The following is a 16,734-nucleotide window of genomic DNA, read 5'->3' as shown; positions in this document are numbered from 1 at the left end:
AGCCGGACCGGCCAGTTTTACAAGCCCATTGTCAATTGAGCTTTTTTTCCAGTCGAAATCGACTGGACCTGAACCCTTCTCCACAGGGCGCGAAGCACGGTAGGTACGAGGCGTTGCGCGGATCAATTCCGATTAGCGCCGGCCTCAACCCTCCCTCACATTTCCCTGACCCCGCTCTCTCTCTCTCTCCCGGAGTCGCAGCCACGTGCCCACACGCGGACACTGAAAGGCTGTTGGCTGGCCTCGGCCTTGAGAGGCGCCTAGCGCCATCTATCGACGGCGCGGCGACCTGCGGCCAGCGGGAGACATGGCAACAGCCCCGCGCATAAAAACCACCCGGCCGCGGCAGCTGGCTCGCAATCGCGCCTCCGCCGCTGTTCGGGGCTGACGCAAGCGAGAATCCACGCCGGCGCGTTCGTTCTGCCTCGTGTTGCAGGGAGAAGATACGTGCGCAAAGCCGCGGCTAACTACTTTGCTCGTTCGTTAACGCCGGTCGGTTTCCGAACTAGTAACCTCTGCACCGAGCCTTCTCGGGGAAAGTCGCGCCCAGGCTAGCCCTTTCCGTGCAGCTTTTCGAGGGAGAGAAGGCAAGAAGCCGGGGTCCATTGACTGGACCCGCCTTTCTCGGAAAGCCCGTCGCCCGGCCCCACCGTTGGTTCGGTGTTTTCCGATTTTCGAATCGGAAAAAACCGCACCTCACCGGGCAAATGTTGCCCTCAGCACAGGCGAGCTGCCTACAACGTTGGAACAACTTCGCACGGTGAGTCTCTCCTTTGCCTCTTCGCATCGCGATTTTTTTCCTTTTTTTTTTCATGCATAGCGCGACTGAGTGGCCACTGGCCTCGGGCTACGTGCAGTTTTTGTGTTTTAATGCAGATACCATCACTACGCTACATTCAAAGACGGCCACGTTTTGAATTAAGTCGAAGAGATCGCAGAGCATGCATCGCGCGGCGCATATTACATCGGCACGCGGGCATCTTGGCGTCGGGTGCTCTTACATTCTTACGTAAGAAGCGCGAATCCCCGTCCGGTTTGAAACGGTAAACGGTCCGCTATACGGTCAGTTCTCGGGCGAAGTTTGCTCACGGGGAGGTCCATGAAATGATGACTATGCTTTCAGAAACGACAGCGGCTCCTGCTGCGAGTTCTTCGAAGATTAATTAACCGAGCACCATTGCTTGCCCAGCAGCGCCGGCTACTGTAGTGCCGGAATGGCAAACCTCCTTGCTTTGCATATAAATCGCCATGGGCGCCTGAATGCACCGCAGCGCATTGCGACACTGTTGACTCGCACTGCGCTGAATTGTGGCCATTTGCGGAGATTGCGACATCGCCGAACCGGCGCGTTTGATTTTTCTTAAGTGTAGCTTGCTTTAGAAGTATACGTAGACATACAAATCCGCACTCGCTGACGTTGTACCCAACCGCAGTGTCCTGATACGTCGACTGCGGCGTGACATCAGCTAGCACTCACCGGCGATCGATCCAGCGCGCGCTAGCGCGCAGACGTTCGCGCTGACATTTTAGCAGCTGCCGAGGCACGCTTGAAATGTCAGCTGAAACCGCGGCTTAAAACATGTCTGCGCGCGTTCGCCGGACGACGCAAAGGATCGTTTTCCGTCATGGCTACCTCCTTCAGGGTGGCTGCCTCTGCGTCACACTGCAGTAACCCAGTTTTAGGCCTAAGCCGTCTGTTCGGCGCCGGCCCATGCAGGGGTACTGCAAGCCGTATACATGCGCGCAGTGAAAACGGGATTGTCAGATTTCTCTCGCTTATATTCGACCACCGCCGCCGCCCTCGCAGTCTCGCCCGTCCGGTCGAAACCAGTTCCGCCGCGTCGAAGCGCTGCGCGCGACGCCGTTCGCAGTGACAGTTTCGGTTTCGCATGTTTGATGCTGCGGGAAGAAGGGGAACGGAAAATATGAAAATGGCGATAGAGGCGCATGTGCGAGGTGGCAGTACAGAAACGTGACGCGGCCACGCCACGCTTTTTGTTGTGCTATATGCGTTCGCTACGCAGCCGGAGTGCGCTTTGCTCGCGTTGTTACGTCTGGGTGAAATCTACATCTCTATACCCTGCGCTGGCAGTGCGTTATTCTCTTTTATTTTTCCTCCTCGGTTAGTCCGCCGAGCATCGTAGGCGCGCAGTAGCAAAATGTCGCCGTAGGCCTTTGTGACATCACTGCGAGCTACGCTTTTCCTTGTGCCCCGGTGTGCTGTGGCGAAGCCGACATTTATTATTTTTTTTATTATTATTTTTATTTTCCGTTTCAACCCACGTTGCAGCGGCGCATAATCAGCGTTCGTGGCATGGTAAGCATAAATTGCGCCGCTGTATTGCGTTCGTGTGACGTTTCCCGAGCTATTGCACCTTCGTCGAATTGAGCCTGCGTCAACGCGTACGATCTCGGTAGACGAACTTACAGGCGTCTTAATTAGCCAATCGGCGGCCGAGTATAGCGACGAACATGTTTGCACGGAGAACGGCAATCCGATTGGCTGGTACCCGCACAATGGCCAATCGCAGTAACCGTGCGGTATATTATGGACTTGGTCTTGGCAGAGGAGTCCTGTGATTGGTTAGCGTGCCCATAATAGCAACGATGAGCTCGTGCGTATGAACACGAGAACTCGTCTGTATTGGCAACGACTTCACCGATTTTGATTAGATTTGCTGCATTTAAAATTAAGTTTTTGTATCTACCAACTGGAGGAAGCGATTTTTTTTTTTTATTTAGGCGAAGTTTTTAACGAAAGAATTATGCGCGCCTGTGCTTCTTGAATACAAGTTCCAGCTCATAGACGCGTGCTCGTCTAATTTTTTTCTCTTGTTTTCTTATTATTCTTGCCGCTTTTTTTCTTTATTTTGTTTAGCACGTTCACGGGAATCGAACCCAGTTAAGACAACGTAGCGTGTGGCTTTCAGTAGACGTTTGTCACCACGCCTGCGACAAATATATTACCGCACATGCGATCGTTACAGGATCCGCGGCATTTATTATTATTATTATTATTATTTGAGATTATTTTTAGACTACCTCTGCTCCATCTTGCGCGTCCACCGACGTACATCTTGCAGAGGCTTGCAACGCTAGGTCGACCAGCGCACGATATGAAATTTCTGCCAAAAGTTATATCGGACACAACTCAACTGCGCCTGCCTGTCTCGGGCGGGGTGCATGTGTGCCGTTATCGTTTCATTCCAAGTCTCGATAACTACATGTACCCCACGGCTGCGAATCACAACTGCACGGTACCATACATTGCGAACTTTTAAGCATTGCAGCGTGCCTAACTAGCACCCTTGAACGGCTGCGTTGACCCCGACGACACAAATGCGATACGCAATGCGTTTACCGCGAAGCAATCAAGCATCGCGTGCGAAGGTTGCCTGGTGCACAAGCAACGCATGTACATACGTCGTCTTCTACTCGACCGAGCACGAACATGATCAAGGCGGGGGCGAAAGAGGAAATGTTCGGTGTCTTAGTTGCCACGAAAGCACGACGTGTACGTAGCATAAAGAAAAGGAGAAGTTTATTTGACACAAATAAATTTCTGTACGCTGTGTATACTTTTTGCAGTGGCTGTGCTCGCGCTCAGGAATGTTTCGGTGTTTTCTGAGCGCTTTTTGTCAAAAATGATCTCTATTATGGCCTCAATTCTGAATGATAAATGAAATGGTAAACCAGCCAGCGGGTAACAGGATCAATCAGCTGCCATTTCTTACACTTCAGTTTAATGGTGATAAGGCCGTAAACTTTATATTTAAAAGCTTGTATTTCGAAGCATGGTCAAGATAGTATCATGTGCTGCCCATACCAAAGAAAATAACTTTTTAACAGATGGCAACCAATGAGGGAAAATAACGAAACTTGCATGTTCGCTGATTCTGCGCTTGGTCACAGCAGCGGGGTTAAAAAAACATTCGAAACTTCATTTGAGTGAATAGCTCTGCAAGGAATGATAAAAATGTATTTTCACTGCCTGGGATATTTAAATTGATGACCACTATACTTTCTCTTGAGAAGTGCCCTTAGTGTAGCAGTGACTTAGACAACTCTATTTGTTTTGTTTTCCTGTGCCAGTCGCCAGACATGTCTGTCCGTACCAGTACATGATGCAGGATGTATAATTTGGCTTTCTTTCAATGAGTGACTGAAAAGATGGGAGATAACCTACAGTTTATGCAACTTTAACTTCTGCTATGCTTCTTCCTGCATGTAATAGCTAGTGTGTGCTACACCAGTGCTCATTGTGCAGTATGACTGCAGCAACAAAATGCGATGCTCTGTACATGTATCTGTAGAACAGCACATTTCCATGCAGTACTGCTCATGTTTATCTGCCCAGCAGTCTGTCACTATTTCACCAATCTAGCGACAGCATAGCTGATCAAATCCTCTGCTACTAGCCACGCTTATTTGTTGTTGCCTTTCTTTATCTCTGTTGCAGAGTGAGCTAGGTCCTTGCAGGACCTAGTTGATAAGAGCAGCTAGGCCATTTAGAAGCGGCGCATCATCTCATCCAGCCTTCACAAACAGAAGCGGCAGACCCACAGCTGCCGTGCGACACTAGAGGCACCAAGGTTGCCCGTCTCCTGTTTGTGCTGCAGCGAGTGCCGACTGGCTGGGAACAAGAGCCGTCGGCAACCAGTGCTGCCCCCTGTTGGAATTCCTGGCTTCTTCTGACTCACCAGGAAGACAACAGACCTCGCAGAAACAATTTTCAGGAAGTGCATCCAAGGCACTGATTCTTCTAAATCACGTGTTTTACCACGAAAAGCACAAGCTCGACTTCCTGAACCTAAAGTGACGCTGGGTGCATCGACAGCGAACTCTCGAAAGACTCATTGAAGACTCGCGGGAATAGCTCCAAGCCTCCACCATGACGATCACGTACTCACTGAACGTCTCCGAGGCTCGGCTGTGCGGCTTTGCCAAGCTGCTGCTGCGATGGCGCGGCAGCATCTACAAGCTCCTATACCGGGAGATGATCATATTCTGCACCTTGTACTTCGGACTGAGCGCCCTCTACCGGCACATACTCAACGAACACCAAAAAGTGTGAGCACTTTTACTGATCTGCTAGCCAAATGGGCTTCTAGCTTCTATAGTTGCTTGCCGCTGAGCCTTTCATATGATGAGTTTGTAAAGTTCATGAAAGCGGAATGAAAAATTCAACCTTGAATACAAATCAAATATTTTTGTTTCAAATCTGAGTGATTCAAAGTACTTATTCTCGAAGTAATCGACATTAACTTTCATCAAATATGCACTTATGACCAAATATGTATACACTTGCTATTTGCTACTACTGTTGAAGTTTGCCTGCAGTGCAAAAAGGTTCATGCATAAGGTCTGCTAGCTGCTTCAGTTGACTGTAACAAGCCAATCATGAACAAGAGCCAATCCAAGAGAGTTAGTATATACCTTACAGCAGCACAAAGCTACAAAGGAAACCCATACTGGTTCCTTAGAAAGAAAGCCTCATGGCCAGAACTTCAGTCGTTTTCTTTCTTTTGCTACAAATTTACATTTTTTTTTCTGAAGGACCTATATTGGTTTGCTTTGTAGCATTTCTTATTAATTTCAGGCCTGCTGCAGACTGCTGGGAGGTTAGATCACCCTAATGGGCACCCCTCCACACTCTAAGTGCCTTGTTCGGTTAGCATAGTTTTGGTTGGCCGTGGCCACTTGGATAAAAGACGGCACAGTTCATACATACATACATACATACATACATACATACATACATACATACATACATACATACATACATACATACATACATACACCTCCTGTTCTGGAGGTGGATAGACTACCATATTGTCACACTCTACAAGTTTTGGCCCATTTCTGTCTTCTCACACAGTGTCTTCGAAAGCCTGGCCAAGTACTGTGAAAAGTTCACGGACCTGATCCCACTGTCCTTCGTGCTTGGCTTCTACGTGTCCATTGTCGTCGGTCGCTGGTGGCAGCAGTATATGAATGTTCCCTGGCCCGACAAGTGAGTATCACATTTGCCAGAACAGGCTTGTATATGAGCCACAGCATGTTCAACCATAGCCCTGGCCATGCCCATGAACCATTCCCATATGGACAATAGCATGTCCACTACAAACCATGGCATGCCCTCATGTGAAGCTTCTGGATGTATAGTGTCTACATGAAGTGAACCATGAACCAGTCAAAGTAAGGTAGAATGTATCCTTGCATATCTAGATTTGCTAATGCACATAACGTTGCCTTCACTGAAGCTTGGAGGTCGAGCTTTGAAGCCAGCATGTACTATAACGACTTGGCAGACACCAATGATTCTGGTGGCTTAACATATAGTCTCGTGTAAGGTGTGTTTTCACTTTTTTTTATTCTTGTTAATTTCTCAGTTTATGCTGATGGCACATGCTGTTGACCGTGCACAGCATTTTGTGTAGCTGTGAGCTGTACAGTATCGAAATTTGTGGTCTAGTTAGACCTTATTCGTTATCATGCCTTTCACGCTCAAGAGCAGTGCCGACATGAAACCACTTTCTCAAACGTGGCTACTCCGACTGTTCAAGCTTGTCAGAATTCCTGCTGCATGCTAACCCCATGGTATTAACAGTTCCATGAGCCAAGTAGCCACTTGTACTGCTTTTTCAGAATCAACCTGTTCGAACCTTGTTGGATGTGCTTGCCAGTACGATTAAGTCATATGCAAGATGGCGCGCACAGCCTTACCATATATGTGTGCTGCTTAAATGTGTTGTTCACTAGTCATCGCGATCAGTTTGGAAGTGTTCGCCATCAAGCATTAAATTGCCCTATCTGCATGCCCACTGATCCCAACTATCATTAATGGGTTTGAAAGTGTGCAAAACAGCATTTCACTCTGTAGACTACGAAATCATACCAAGTTTTATAGAAAGCCCCACTATATCTTGACTCTCCTAATCTGCATAAGTCCCGACTCAGAACTAGCGAAAGGAAATATTGCTAACCCTTTTGATCAGAAGTATCAGAAGTACGCAATATCTCAGAGATTAGGCTCACAAAGAAGTGAAGTGATGCATATTTGCTTGAAATAGATATTTCCTCTGCAAAGTCATATACCGACCACAGCCCGAGACACTGCATGTAATTAGTTGTGCAGAGCGTATGAGAGGGTATGTGATGTTGTACTCTTACACATGATGAATATTGTTATATGTTCCCATTCAATGACTATTGACATAACGCTTAAAACAATTAACAGCTTCATAACAAGTATACATATATAAAGGCGTCATACATTTCAGCCACCTTGCTAGTCAGGCAGCTGTTTCCACACAACATTACTATGGCAACATTCACTGAACTGGAACAATGGGATGCCAAAATTATTAACGAACGAAATTAGATGCACACAAATTACATAAAACACAGAGAGGCAGCTTGATTGCTTGGTTATTTTCTGCACCATGTTTTATATACACAAACTGTCAGTGTACAACACACACAATACAGAAGACATCCACAAGCAGTTGCGCAACATCTGAATGTCTGTACACAGTTAGCTGTTAGTAGTGCAATCATAACCTCTCTTTACACTCCTCTTCCATGTACCGCCAACATTTTTAATGGGCCCATGAAATATTAATACTAATGCTCATCAACTACCTTTTACTGGCAGTACGTGCAAAACAAGGATGTGCGTGCCAAACCTAATATGAGGTAGAGGAACAACTCTTTTAATCATGGGAACACCGCCAACACAGAGCGGGTCGTGCAGACAGAGCAGTGGCGTGATGAGCAGCTGTCCCTCCACCCACATGCCTCGCAAAGCAAAGGGTATAGAGTCAATGATTCCAGGCAACGGCTATGTACCTACTGCACCCACCAGGACAGGTCACAGAGGAACCAAGAGCTCTGTTCCAAGAAATCAGACAACGGGGGAGACGTGCTATAAATGCCGGGAGGAAGTGAGTGCAGCATCTAAATCTGTCTCCCTGTCACTGGGCCATTTCTGATGTGAAGGGGCACGTGTGTATATCAGCAGCTGTTAGTGTGCAATATTGATTACAGGCCTCTTGTGCTGCCATGTTGTAATGTTGACACACAGCTCAAGTTCAAAAGTGAATTGATCTACCAATAATCAGCAAAAAAGTAATGAGCACATAAAGATGCTAATGGTGGATAGAGTTCTTTGAAGTGTAGAGTAAAGGGATGTCTGCAGCTTTATTTTAACCCTAACACCTGATGTCAAGCTGACAATACCAAAATAAATCCACAGTTATCCTTTTTATTGTTATCCTTCTTATTATAAGAGGACATTAAGGACTCCAAGTAAGATTAAGGTGTCGACGAAACAAATCATGACACGCAATGATAAAAACACATTTTGAAACAAGTATTCACAATCTCACCATAGATCGCCTGCGTTACTTTTTATAATAGTTGTAGGTCGTCATTTCAGCATGCCTAATGGTCCTCATCAGCATCGCATTGTCATACGGGAGATAAAATAAAAAGTTTTATGAAAAGAAGGCATCTCTGCTGTTGCAACACTTGGCACCTTCACCTCTAAGTAAATTGACACACCCTCCAACAGTGATACAGGGGTGACGGAGGTGTACAATGTACAAGCACCCAGGCCTGCATTACCTCATAACACAGTTGCAATGCATGCTGCAGTGAATGAGACATTAATAAATCAGCATCTAAGCAAAATAAATTAGGCATTGTCAGCAACCAGTAATGAAGCTCACGATAGAAAAAAGGGAAGCAAAACCTGTGACTCTCCACAGCAGATTGTCGATGTGCAACTGCAGATATGTTTTGGGAGTGATGCAGAAAGCAGAGCGAATGTCAGTATGCGTAGTATATGTGGTAGCTATCATTGCCACTGCTTCACAGAGAGCAAAGGTGCTACTTGTTTTTGGAACAGCCAGCAGTCGACAACTCCTGTTTGTTAGTGGTCTGCCTCTACATAGTTGGCACATTGCAAAGTGTCACTGCAACTGGCACAAATTGCTTGTACCTGTACTCACAGCATTATCTCCTCGCTGTCGCTATCGCAGTAGCCACAACATCAGTTGAGAACATAGTTTTTGATTCAAAAGCATGAAATTATCCATTGAGCGAAAAAGCCAGCATCTGTCGTATGTGGCTGCGAAACGGCACCTAATCTCGCATTGCCATTGGCTGCAACACCACGTCACGAATACACCTCGACGGAGCAGAGCGGGCGAAAGCGAATGCCTGCTGCCACAGTACCGTGACAGGTGTTGCGTGAGGTAGAGCACATCACCGCGATGCCATGCCATCCGTGCTCTCACTCTCTGAAGCTGGCATGCAGTCCATATCTCTCTCTCTCTCACCTTCGCTGGGCAAATCTGCTGTGCATGCCTGCCGGCCTTGGTGACCACTGCTGCTTCCTTGGTCTCTCATCGTGCAAAACGCCAGTGGCCTGTGGTGTAGGCACCGCGGGCAGCTGCTTGCCAACTAGGGCAGCCCTTACCGCTACGGTGCACTACTCACTGCGCAAAACTCGAAGGAACACTCAGTGCCATTTAATGGATATGAATGCTTTCACGTTCACAACTCATAAGAAGTGCTTAACTGTCCTCTCTCTTTTTTTTTTTCAACTTCCTTGCTGTTTTCACTAGAATGATATTGACACAAGGCAGAAACATATTTAAACAACGCGCGCAGGTTCATGCACCCCTCAAGAGGACAACGGCGTATTGGAGAAAAAGATGACGAAATGATGGCACGTGTTTTCGCCGCGCGCACTTGCATCGTAGATTGCCGTTGTCAGCGTCTACAAGAAGAAGAAGAGGTGAAGCGACGCTCGAGAGAGAAGAAGAAGGCATTCTTGATCTCCTCTTCAGAACGCGGCAGTCCTTTTTATTTACCCCCAGGGCACAAGTTAGCCCACAATAAATAGTTGTGTCTGGACTCCCTTAATTGTTCGTTACAATTCTGGTGGAGGCGCTGGGTAATGACTTCCAGCCCAATTCGAGTTGGAGAAAGCAGCCCGGAACCATGCCATCTCAGACCCAACGAGTTCACGCCTGTCCACCAGCGCACGAGCCGTCGCCTACGTGGTGAGCCGCCTGAGTTTCCTCTTTTGCCGGAGCAAACTATAATAGCAGCAGCGGACAATCCTGAAATGACATCCCAGACAGCCTCAACCCGCATCGTCGTCGATCAGCCGCGGACGCCGGAGCCTTTTCACGGCGATACCTTCGAAGACGCCGAGGACTGGTTGGAAGGCTTTGAGCGCGTCGCTGACTACAATGGATGGGACGAAAACCGGAAGCTCCGCAACGTTTACTTCGCGTTGCAAGATTGTGCGCGAACGTGGTTTGAAAACCATGAAGCTGTCCTCCGGTCGTGGGATGACTTCCGACGGGAGCTGTTGGCCACGTATCCGAGCACAGACCGCCGGGAAAAAGCTGAAGCCGCTTTGCAAGCAAGAAGCCAACGAAACAACGAAAGCGTGGCAATGTATATCGAAGATATGTCCCGCTTATTCCGCCGGGCCGATCCGAGCATGAGCGAGGACAAGAAGCTTCGGCACCTGATGCGCGGTGTGAAGCAGGAGCTTTTTGCCGGTTTGGTTCGGAGCCCTCCACGCACCGTCACCGAATTCCGCTCCGAGGCGACAACTATGGAAAGGACTCTTCAACAGCGTGCGAGACTCTACAACCGCGAGATGAACGTCGCCTCCATGGATATGATGTCGGCAATGTTCGGGAACAGCGTCGAGGTCTTACGAGAACTCATAAGATCTGTGGTTCGAGAAGAGCTCCAGAGGCAACAGCTGAACAACGGCCCCACAGCGGTCTCTTCGTTAGCAGAAGTGGTTCGCGAAGAAGTGAGACACGCAGTCCGCGAACAGCACCCGCCAGCACAGCCGCAAGCGTCGTCACCGGTACGGCCGACGGTATCGTACGCCGAGGTACTCAGAGGATCTCCAGGACGTACTTTCATCGCGGCAGCTGCGCATGTACCCGAACCTCGGTTCTTGCCGTCTCCGCCGGAGACGAGATTCCGGAAGGCCGACATATGGCGCACTCCTGATAGAATCCCACTGTGCTACCACTGCGGCGAAGCTGGTCATCTCTACAGGATGTGCGAATACCGCAGAGCGGGACTTCGGGGGTTTTCCGTAAATGCTCCTTGCCCAAGAAACGGTGAACGCCCTTTCGAGATCCAGGAGTATTTGTCAACGCGCCAAAGCCCGCAGACTTCACAGCAACATCAACCTCGGTCAACAGTGCCGCTGAGGTATCGATCACCGAGCCCGCGTCCATCCTCAAGCTCTCCAAGGCGACGCCCCCAAAGCCCACGTCGGGAAAACTAATACCGGCGACCTGTGGAGGTGAGGCCGCTGTCGACGCAAGAACAGAGCCTCCAGCGCTGAACGACGGACGCGAGAGCAGTTGCGGAAAAAGTGACGTTGCTTCGGATTTATGTGTGTTTATAGACGGCTGCGAAATTACTGCTTTAGTAGACACAGGCGCAGACCATTCCGTTATGAGTAAAGTGCTTGCCGGAAGACTGAAAAAAGTGCTGACTCCTTGGAGAGGACCGCAAATTCGAACCGCCGGAGGACACCTTATCAACCCGGTGGGCAGGTGCACTTCTAGAATCGGAATACGCGGCTTTACATACGTCGCCAGTTTCATTGTCCTGTCAGAATGTTCAAGGGATTTAATTATTGGAATGGACTTTTTGCAGGCGAATGGTGCAGTTATCAACTTGCAGGAATCCTGTGTGTCGTTCTCCACGAAGCACGCCATCGCGACATTCGAGTGTGAAGAACAATTTGATGCTCTTCAGATTATAGACGACGACGTCACAATACCCCCAAGATCCAGCATAGCTGTCGCCGTAAGAAGCACCGTATTCAGCGACTATGAAGGAATAGCAGACAGTAACACTGGGCTCTTACTCGAAAAAGGGATCTGTATGGCAAGGGGTCTGGTTCAGCTGCGTGACGGGTGCTCGAATGTCTTCCTGACTAATTTTGGAAATGAAGTCCAGCATGTTGCGAAGGGAACTGTCATTGCCCGCCTTAATGCTTATGAACAGATTACGGATTTGAGCCCTTCCGATGCTGCACTACTGGCTTCTGACAACGTAGACTCCATACTCGCATCTGTCAACATCGAAGCAGCACTATCACCGAGCCAGAAGCAGCAAATAGAGAACCTTGTACGAGAATTCGCCTCGTGTTTCTCAACGACATCGAAAGTCCAGAGAACATCCATCGCCAAACACCGTATCATTGTCGACGAAGCTGTGAGGCCTATTTGCCAGCATCCCTACCGAGTGTCACCGAAGGAGAGAGAGATCATCAACAAACAAGTCGAAGAAATGCTTAGAGACGACGTAATTCAGCCATCGACCAGCCCGTGGGCTTCGCCTGTGGTGTTGGTAAAGAAAAAGGATCAGACCTTGCGCTTCTGCGTTGATTATCGGAAGCTAAACGTCGTCACAAAGCGGGATGTCTATCCCCTTCCGAGGATCGATGACACCCTCGATAGACTACGTGATGCGAAATTCTTTTCCTCTCTCGACCTCAAAAGCGGATACTGGCAAATAGAAGTGGACGAACGAGATCGTGAGAAGACAGCATTCGTCACACCTGATCGACTATACGAATTCAAGGTACTTCCGTTCGGCCTCTGTTCCGCACCTGCCACCTTTCAGCGGATGATGGACACTGTGCTCTCCGGGTTAAAGTGGCAGTCCTGTCTGGTTTATCTTGACGACGTCGTGATTTTTTCTACCACCTTTGCTCAGCATGTGGAACGACTAAGGACTGTGCTCAAAACTATTAGTTCAGCAGGGCTGACGATAAAGCCACAAAAATGTCACTTCGGCTTCCATGAGCTCCTTTTCCTCGGCCATGTGATTAGCTCCGAAGGCATCCGTCCTGACCCTGAGAAGACCGCAGCAGTAGAAAAGTTTCCTAGACCAACTGATAAAAAGGCCGTTAGGCGATTCCTAGGACTTTGTGCCTACTACAGGCGTTTCGTCAAAAATTTTTCAAAGATTGCCGAGCCATTAACGCGATTAACGAAAGAAGATATGCCTTTCGTCTGGCAAAGTGAACAAGAAGATGCATTCAATGAGCTACGACGGCGACTTCAAAACCACCCGGTCCTTGCGCACTTTGATGAGGAAGCGGAAACAGACATCCACACAGACGCCAGCAATTTAGGACTCGGTGCCGTCCTCGTTCAATGGCAAAATGGAGAGGAAAGAGTGATTGCATACGCCAGCCGCACTCTTTCGAGGGCTGAAATCAACTATTCAGCCACCGAAAAAGAATGCCTCGCTGTAATATGGGCCATAGGAAAATTCCGGCCATACTTATACGGTAGACCGTTCCGAGCAATCAGCGACCATCACTCACTGTGCTGGCTTGCAAACCTGAAAGATCCTTCTGGACGACTTGCTAGATGGAGTCTGAGGCTGCAGGAATACGACATAACGGTCGTGTACAAGTCAGGTCGCAAGCACAGTGACGCTGATTGTTTATCACGTGCGCCGGTCGAATCTGCTCCTGTGAAAGATGGACACGACTTTCCGTTTCTTGGAGCCGTGACCACATCTGAGATGGCCGAACACCAACAGTCTGACGCTGAGTTGCTCCTACTCATCAGGCACCTCGAGGGACACCCCGTCCATGTTCCGCGAGTTTTCTGCCGGGGCTTGTCATCGTATGTGATGAGAAATGGTGTCCTGTACAAAAGAAATTTTGAGCACAGCACAGAGAAATTTCTACTCGTCGTTCCTTCAGCTTTGCGATCCGAAATCTTGGAAGCCTGTCACGATGACCCATCAGCAGGACACCTCGGAGTGAGCAGAACCTTCGCCCGAATTCATGCTAAATACTACTGGCCAAAGCTATTGACTTCAGTACAGCATTATGTACGAACATGTCGGGATTGCCAAAGACGCAAAACGCCTCCATTAAAACCCGCAGGCCTCCTTCAACCAATAGAACCCCCAGGAGCCCCGTTCGAACAAGTAGGAATGGACTTGCTCGGTCCCTTTCCGACATCGTCATCGGGGAAACGATGGATTGTAGTAGCCACGGATTACCTAACCCGATATGCCGAGACATCCTCTCTCATCAGTGCAACGGCTGTCGAAGTGGCTGAATTCTTTGTGACCAAGATAGTATTACGACACGGTGCCCCTGCAATTATTATCACGGACCGAGGAACTTCGTTCACAGCCGATTTGACGCAATCCATTATGAAACTGACTCATACCAGCCACAGGAAAACAACTGCCTATCACCCTCAAACAAATGGGCTAACCGAGCGATTGAACAGGACGCTGACCGATATGTTGTCAATTTACGTAGACTTAGAGCACCGTACATGGGACAAGATACTGCCCTATGCAACATTCGCCTACAATACTGCATTGCAAGAGACCACTCAGGTAACGCCATTCCAGCTTGTTTTTGGTCGAACAGTTACCACACCCTTGGATGCAATGCTCCCTGTCAGCGACAGTACAGAACAGAACCCTGACACCAGCGACTTTACAGAGAGGGCCGAAGAAGCACGTCAGCTGGCGCGACATCGCATTCAACAAAGGCAGCGCATCGACGCGGACCGATACAACCTGCGGCGAAGGGAAGTCGAGTATGCCCCAGGCGACAGAGTATGGGTGTGGACTCCCGTGCGGACGCGCGGCCTGTCCGAAAAGCTCTTGCGCCGTTATTTCGGCCCTTACCGAGTACTTCGCCGCATCAGTCCCCTGAACTACGAAGTTACGCCAGAAGGACAAGTGAGCTCATCACGATGCCGGCGTCGCACGGAAACTGTACATGTGGTCATACTTAAGCCATATTATGACAGGCAGTGAATGTTCGACCAAACATCTGTTCTGTGCCATACACCACTTTAGTATGAACAACAGCTTGTGAACAATTTAGTCGCTGTACGCATCGGGACGATGCGTTTTGGAGGGGGGATAATGACACAAGGCAGAAACATATTTAAACAACGCGCGCAGGTTCATGCACCCCTCAAGAGGACAACGGCGTATTGGAGAAAAAGATGACGAAATGATGGCACGTGTTTTCGCCGCGCGCACTTGCATCGTAGATTGCCGTTGTCAGCGTCTACAAGAAGAAGAAGAGGTGAAGCGACGCTCGAGAGAGAAGAAGAAGGCATTCTTGATCTCCTCTTCAGAACGCGGCAGTCCTTTTTATTTACCCCCAGGGCACAAGTTAGCCCACAATAAATAGTTGTGTCTGGACTCCCTTAATTGTTCGTTACAATATGGTGCCATATATACTGGAGTTCACGTCGGATGTTCGTCTCATTGTATCGCAGGGCGGTGATGGCCATAGCAGCTTACGTGAATGGCACTGACGAGCGTGGCCGCGTAATTCGGCGCACGATGGCCCGCTACCTGTCTCTCCTGTCAGCACTAACTTTCCAAGGCATCAGCACAGCTGTCAAGAAACGCTTCCCAACGCTCGACCATATGGAGGAAGCTGGTGAGTCACCAACTGTAGTCTACATGGTGTAGAAATGTGGAGTAAGGGGGGAACTGTTTTGAAGACAAGGTCTTTTCTTCTTTCTTTCTTTTTTGTAACTTCACATGGGTTTGACGTGCATGGGATCTCGGTATCTATCCGGCCTCTTGGTCAGGAAACAGTCCTTTAGTGCCTCCAGAACATCGTAGCGAGTCACAAGAGGTATCAAGTTGTAGATCTCAACGAGACAAGTGAGAATTAGTCGTAGAGCACGTAATGTTCATAGTGCAGTCATAATTAGCGATAAAATATAGCTGTAAATTAACCACATTGCAGCGTAGACTATACAGTCTCCGTGATCGGCCTACCTCACCTCTTGGTATAAAAAAATGAAAGGCGTGTCAACCAAAGTTGACGTGAAGGAAGACAACATCGACACATCTGCGCACAAAAAAAAAACAAATGAAAGCTCGACATGAAAAAAAAGAACAGAGGGCCCAGAAAAGAATGTCAGGCCTGACAAGGGAATGAGGAAATTAATGCAAACAATGCAAAAATATCATGCAATTATGATGCACTGAATTATCTTTAATGCCCTTTTAGTACAAATATATACATGTACCATGTAATTTCACCTTGTCTTCTTTCACGTCGATGTTGGTTGACACTCCTTTTGTTTTGTTTTTTTGTATTTGTTTTCAGAGTATATCAAAAGAAAACTGTTGCAACGTAGGGGCTCACCACATCCTTAATCATCTAATCCATTTAGAAATGTTCTAGTAGTGTTCACTTTCCTAAAGAACTCATGCAAGGAAGCAAGGAACACACAGGAGTGTTTTAGTGCCAACACAGATGTAGCTAATGTGTTTTAACGAAAATTTTTTGCATTTAATTGTGATCTCATAATCGCTGCCGCTATCTTTTGCACAAGTCACTGTTTTATTTCGTGCAACGTAAATTGACTGCTTTTATTGCTGTGAGCTAGCCTCATTAGGCATGTTATTCTACAGTACCAGACAGACCATGCTGCATGCAAAACTATTGCAAAATATACGAGATAATGAGCTCGTGTTTGTGATGTCCCGCAGCAACGCTGTTGCAATGCCCTATGATGCACTATGCATGCTGCTGTGCTTGCGCGAGCCGTGAAATTTATGGGAAGCATTGTGTTGTTGTGCCAGTCAACCGGAAAACACATTGCGTCACTTTCACAATGCCATGCATGTCACATGGGAACCAGACTTGTTTGT

The 16,734-nt window shown here is 48.2% G+C and overlaps 1 protein-coding gene across 1 annotated transcript in view; it reads left to right on the top strand.

The window, feature by feature from the left end:
• Nucleotides 1–347: 347 nt before the first annotated feature.
• Nucleotides 348–16,734, top strand: part of LOC126546268 (bestrophin-4-like) — a 30,231-nt gene continuing 13,844 nt past the window's right edge. The window contains exons 1-4 of the mRNA XM_050194421.3: nucleotides 348–760; nucleotides 4,460–5,070; nucleotides 5,879–6,013; nucleotides 15,339–15,505. Coding sequence (XP_050050378.1) covers nucleotides 4,892–5,070; nucleotides 5,879–6,013; nucleotides 15,339–15,505 — 481 coding nt within the window. The 5' untranslated portion in view covers nucleotides 348–760; nucleotides 4,460–4,891. The remainder of the gene's footprint in view (nucleotides 761–4,459; nucleotides 5,071–5,878; nucleotides 6,014–15,338; nucleotides 15,506–16,734) is intronic.

This window comes from Dermacentor andersoni, chromosome 10 (assembly GCF_023375885.2).
Source record: "Dermacentor andersoni chromosome 10, qqDerAnde1_hic_scaffold, whole genome shotgun sequence".
Classification (NCBI taxonomy): domain Eukaryota; kingdom Metazoa; phylum Arthropoda; class Arachnida; order Ixodida; family Ixodidae; genus Dermacentor; species Dermacentor andersoni.
This window is presented reverse-complemented; position numbering and strand designations above follow the sequence as displayed.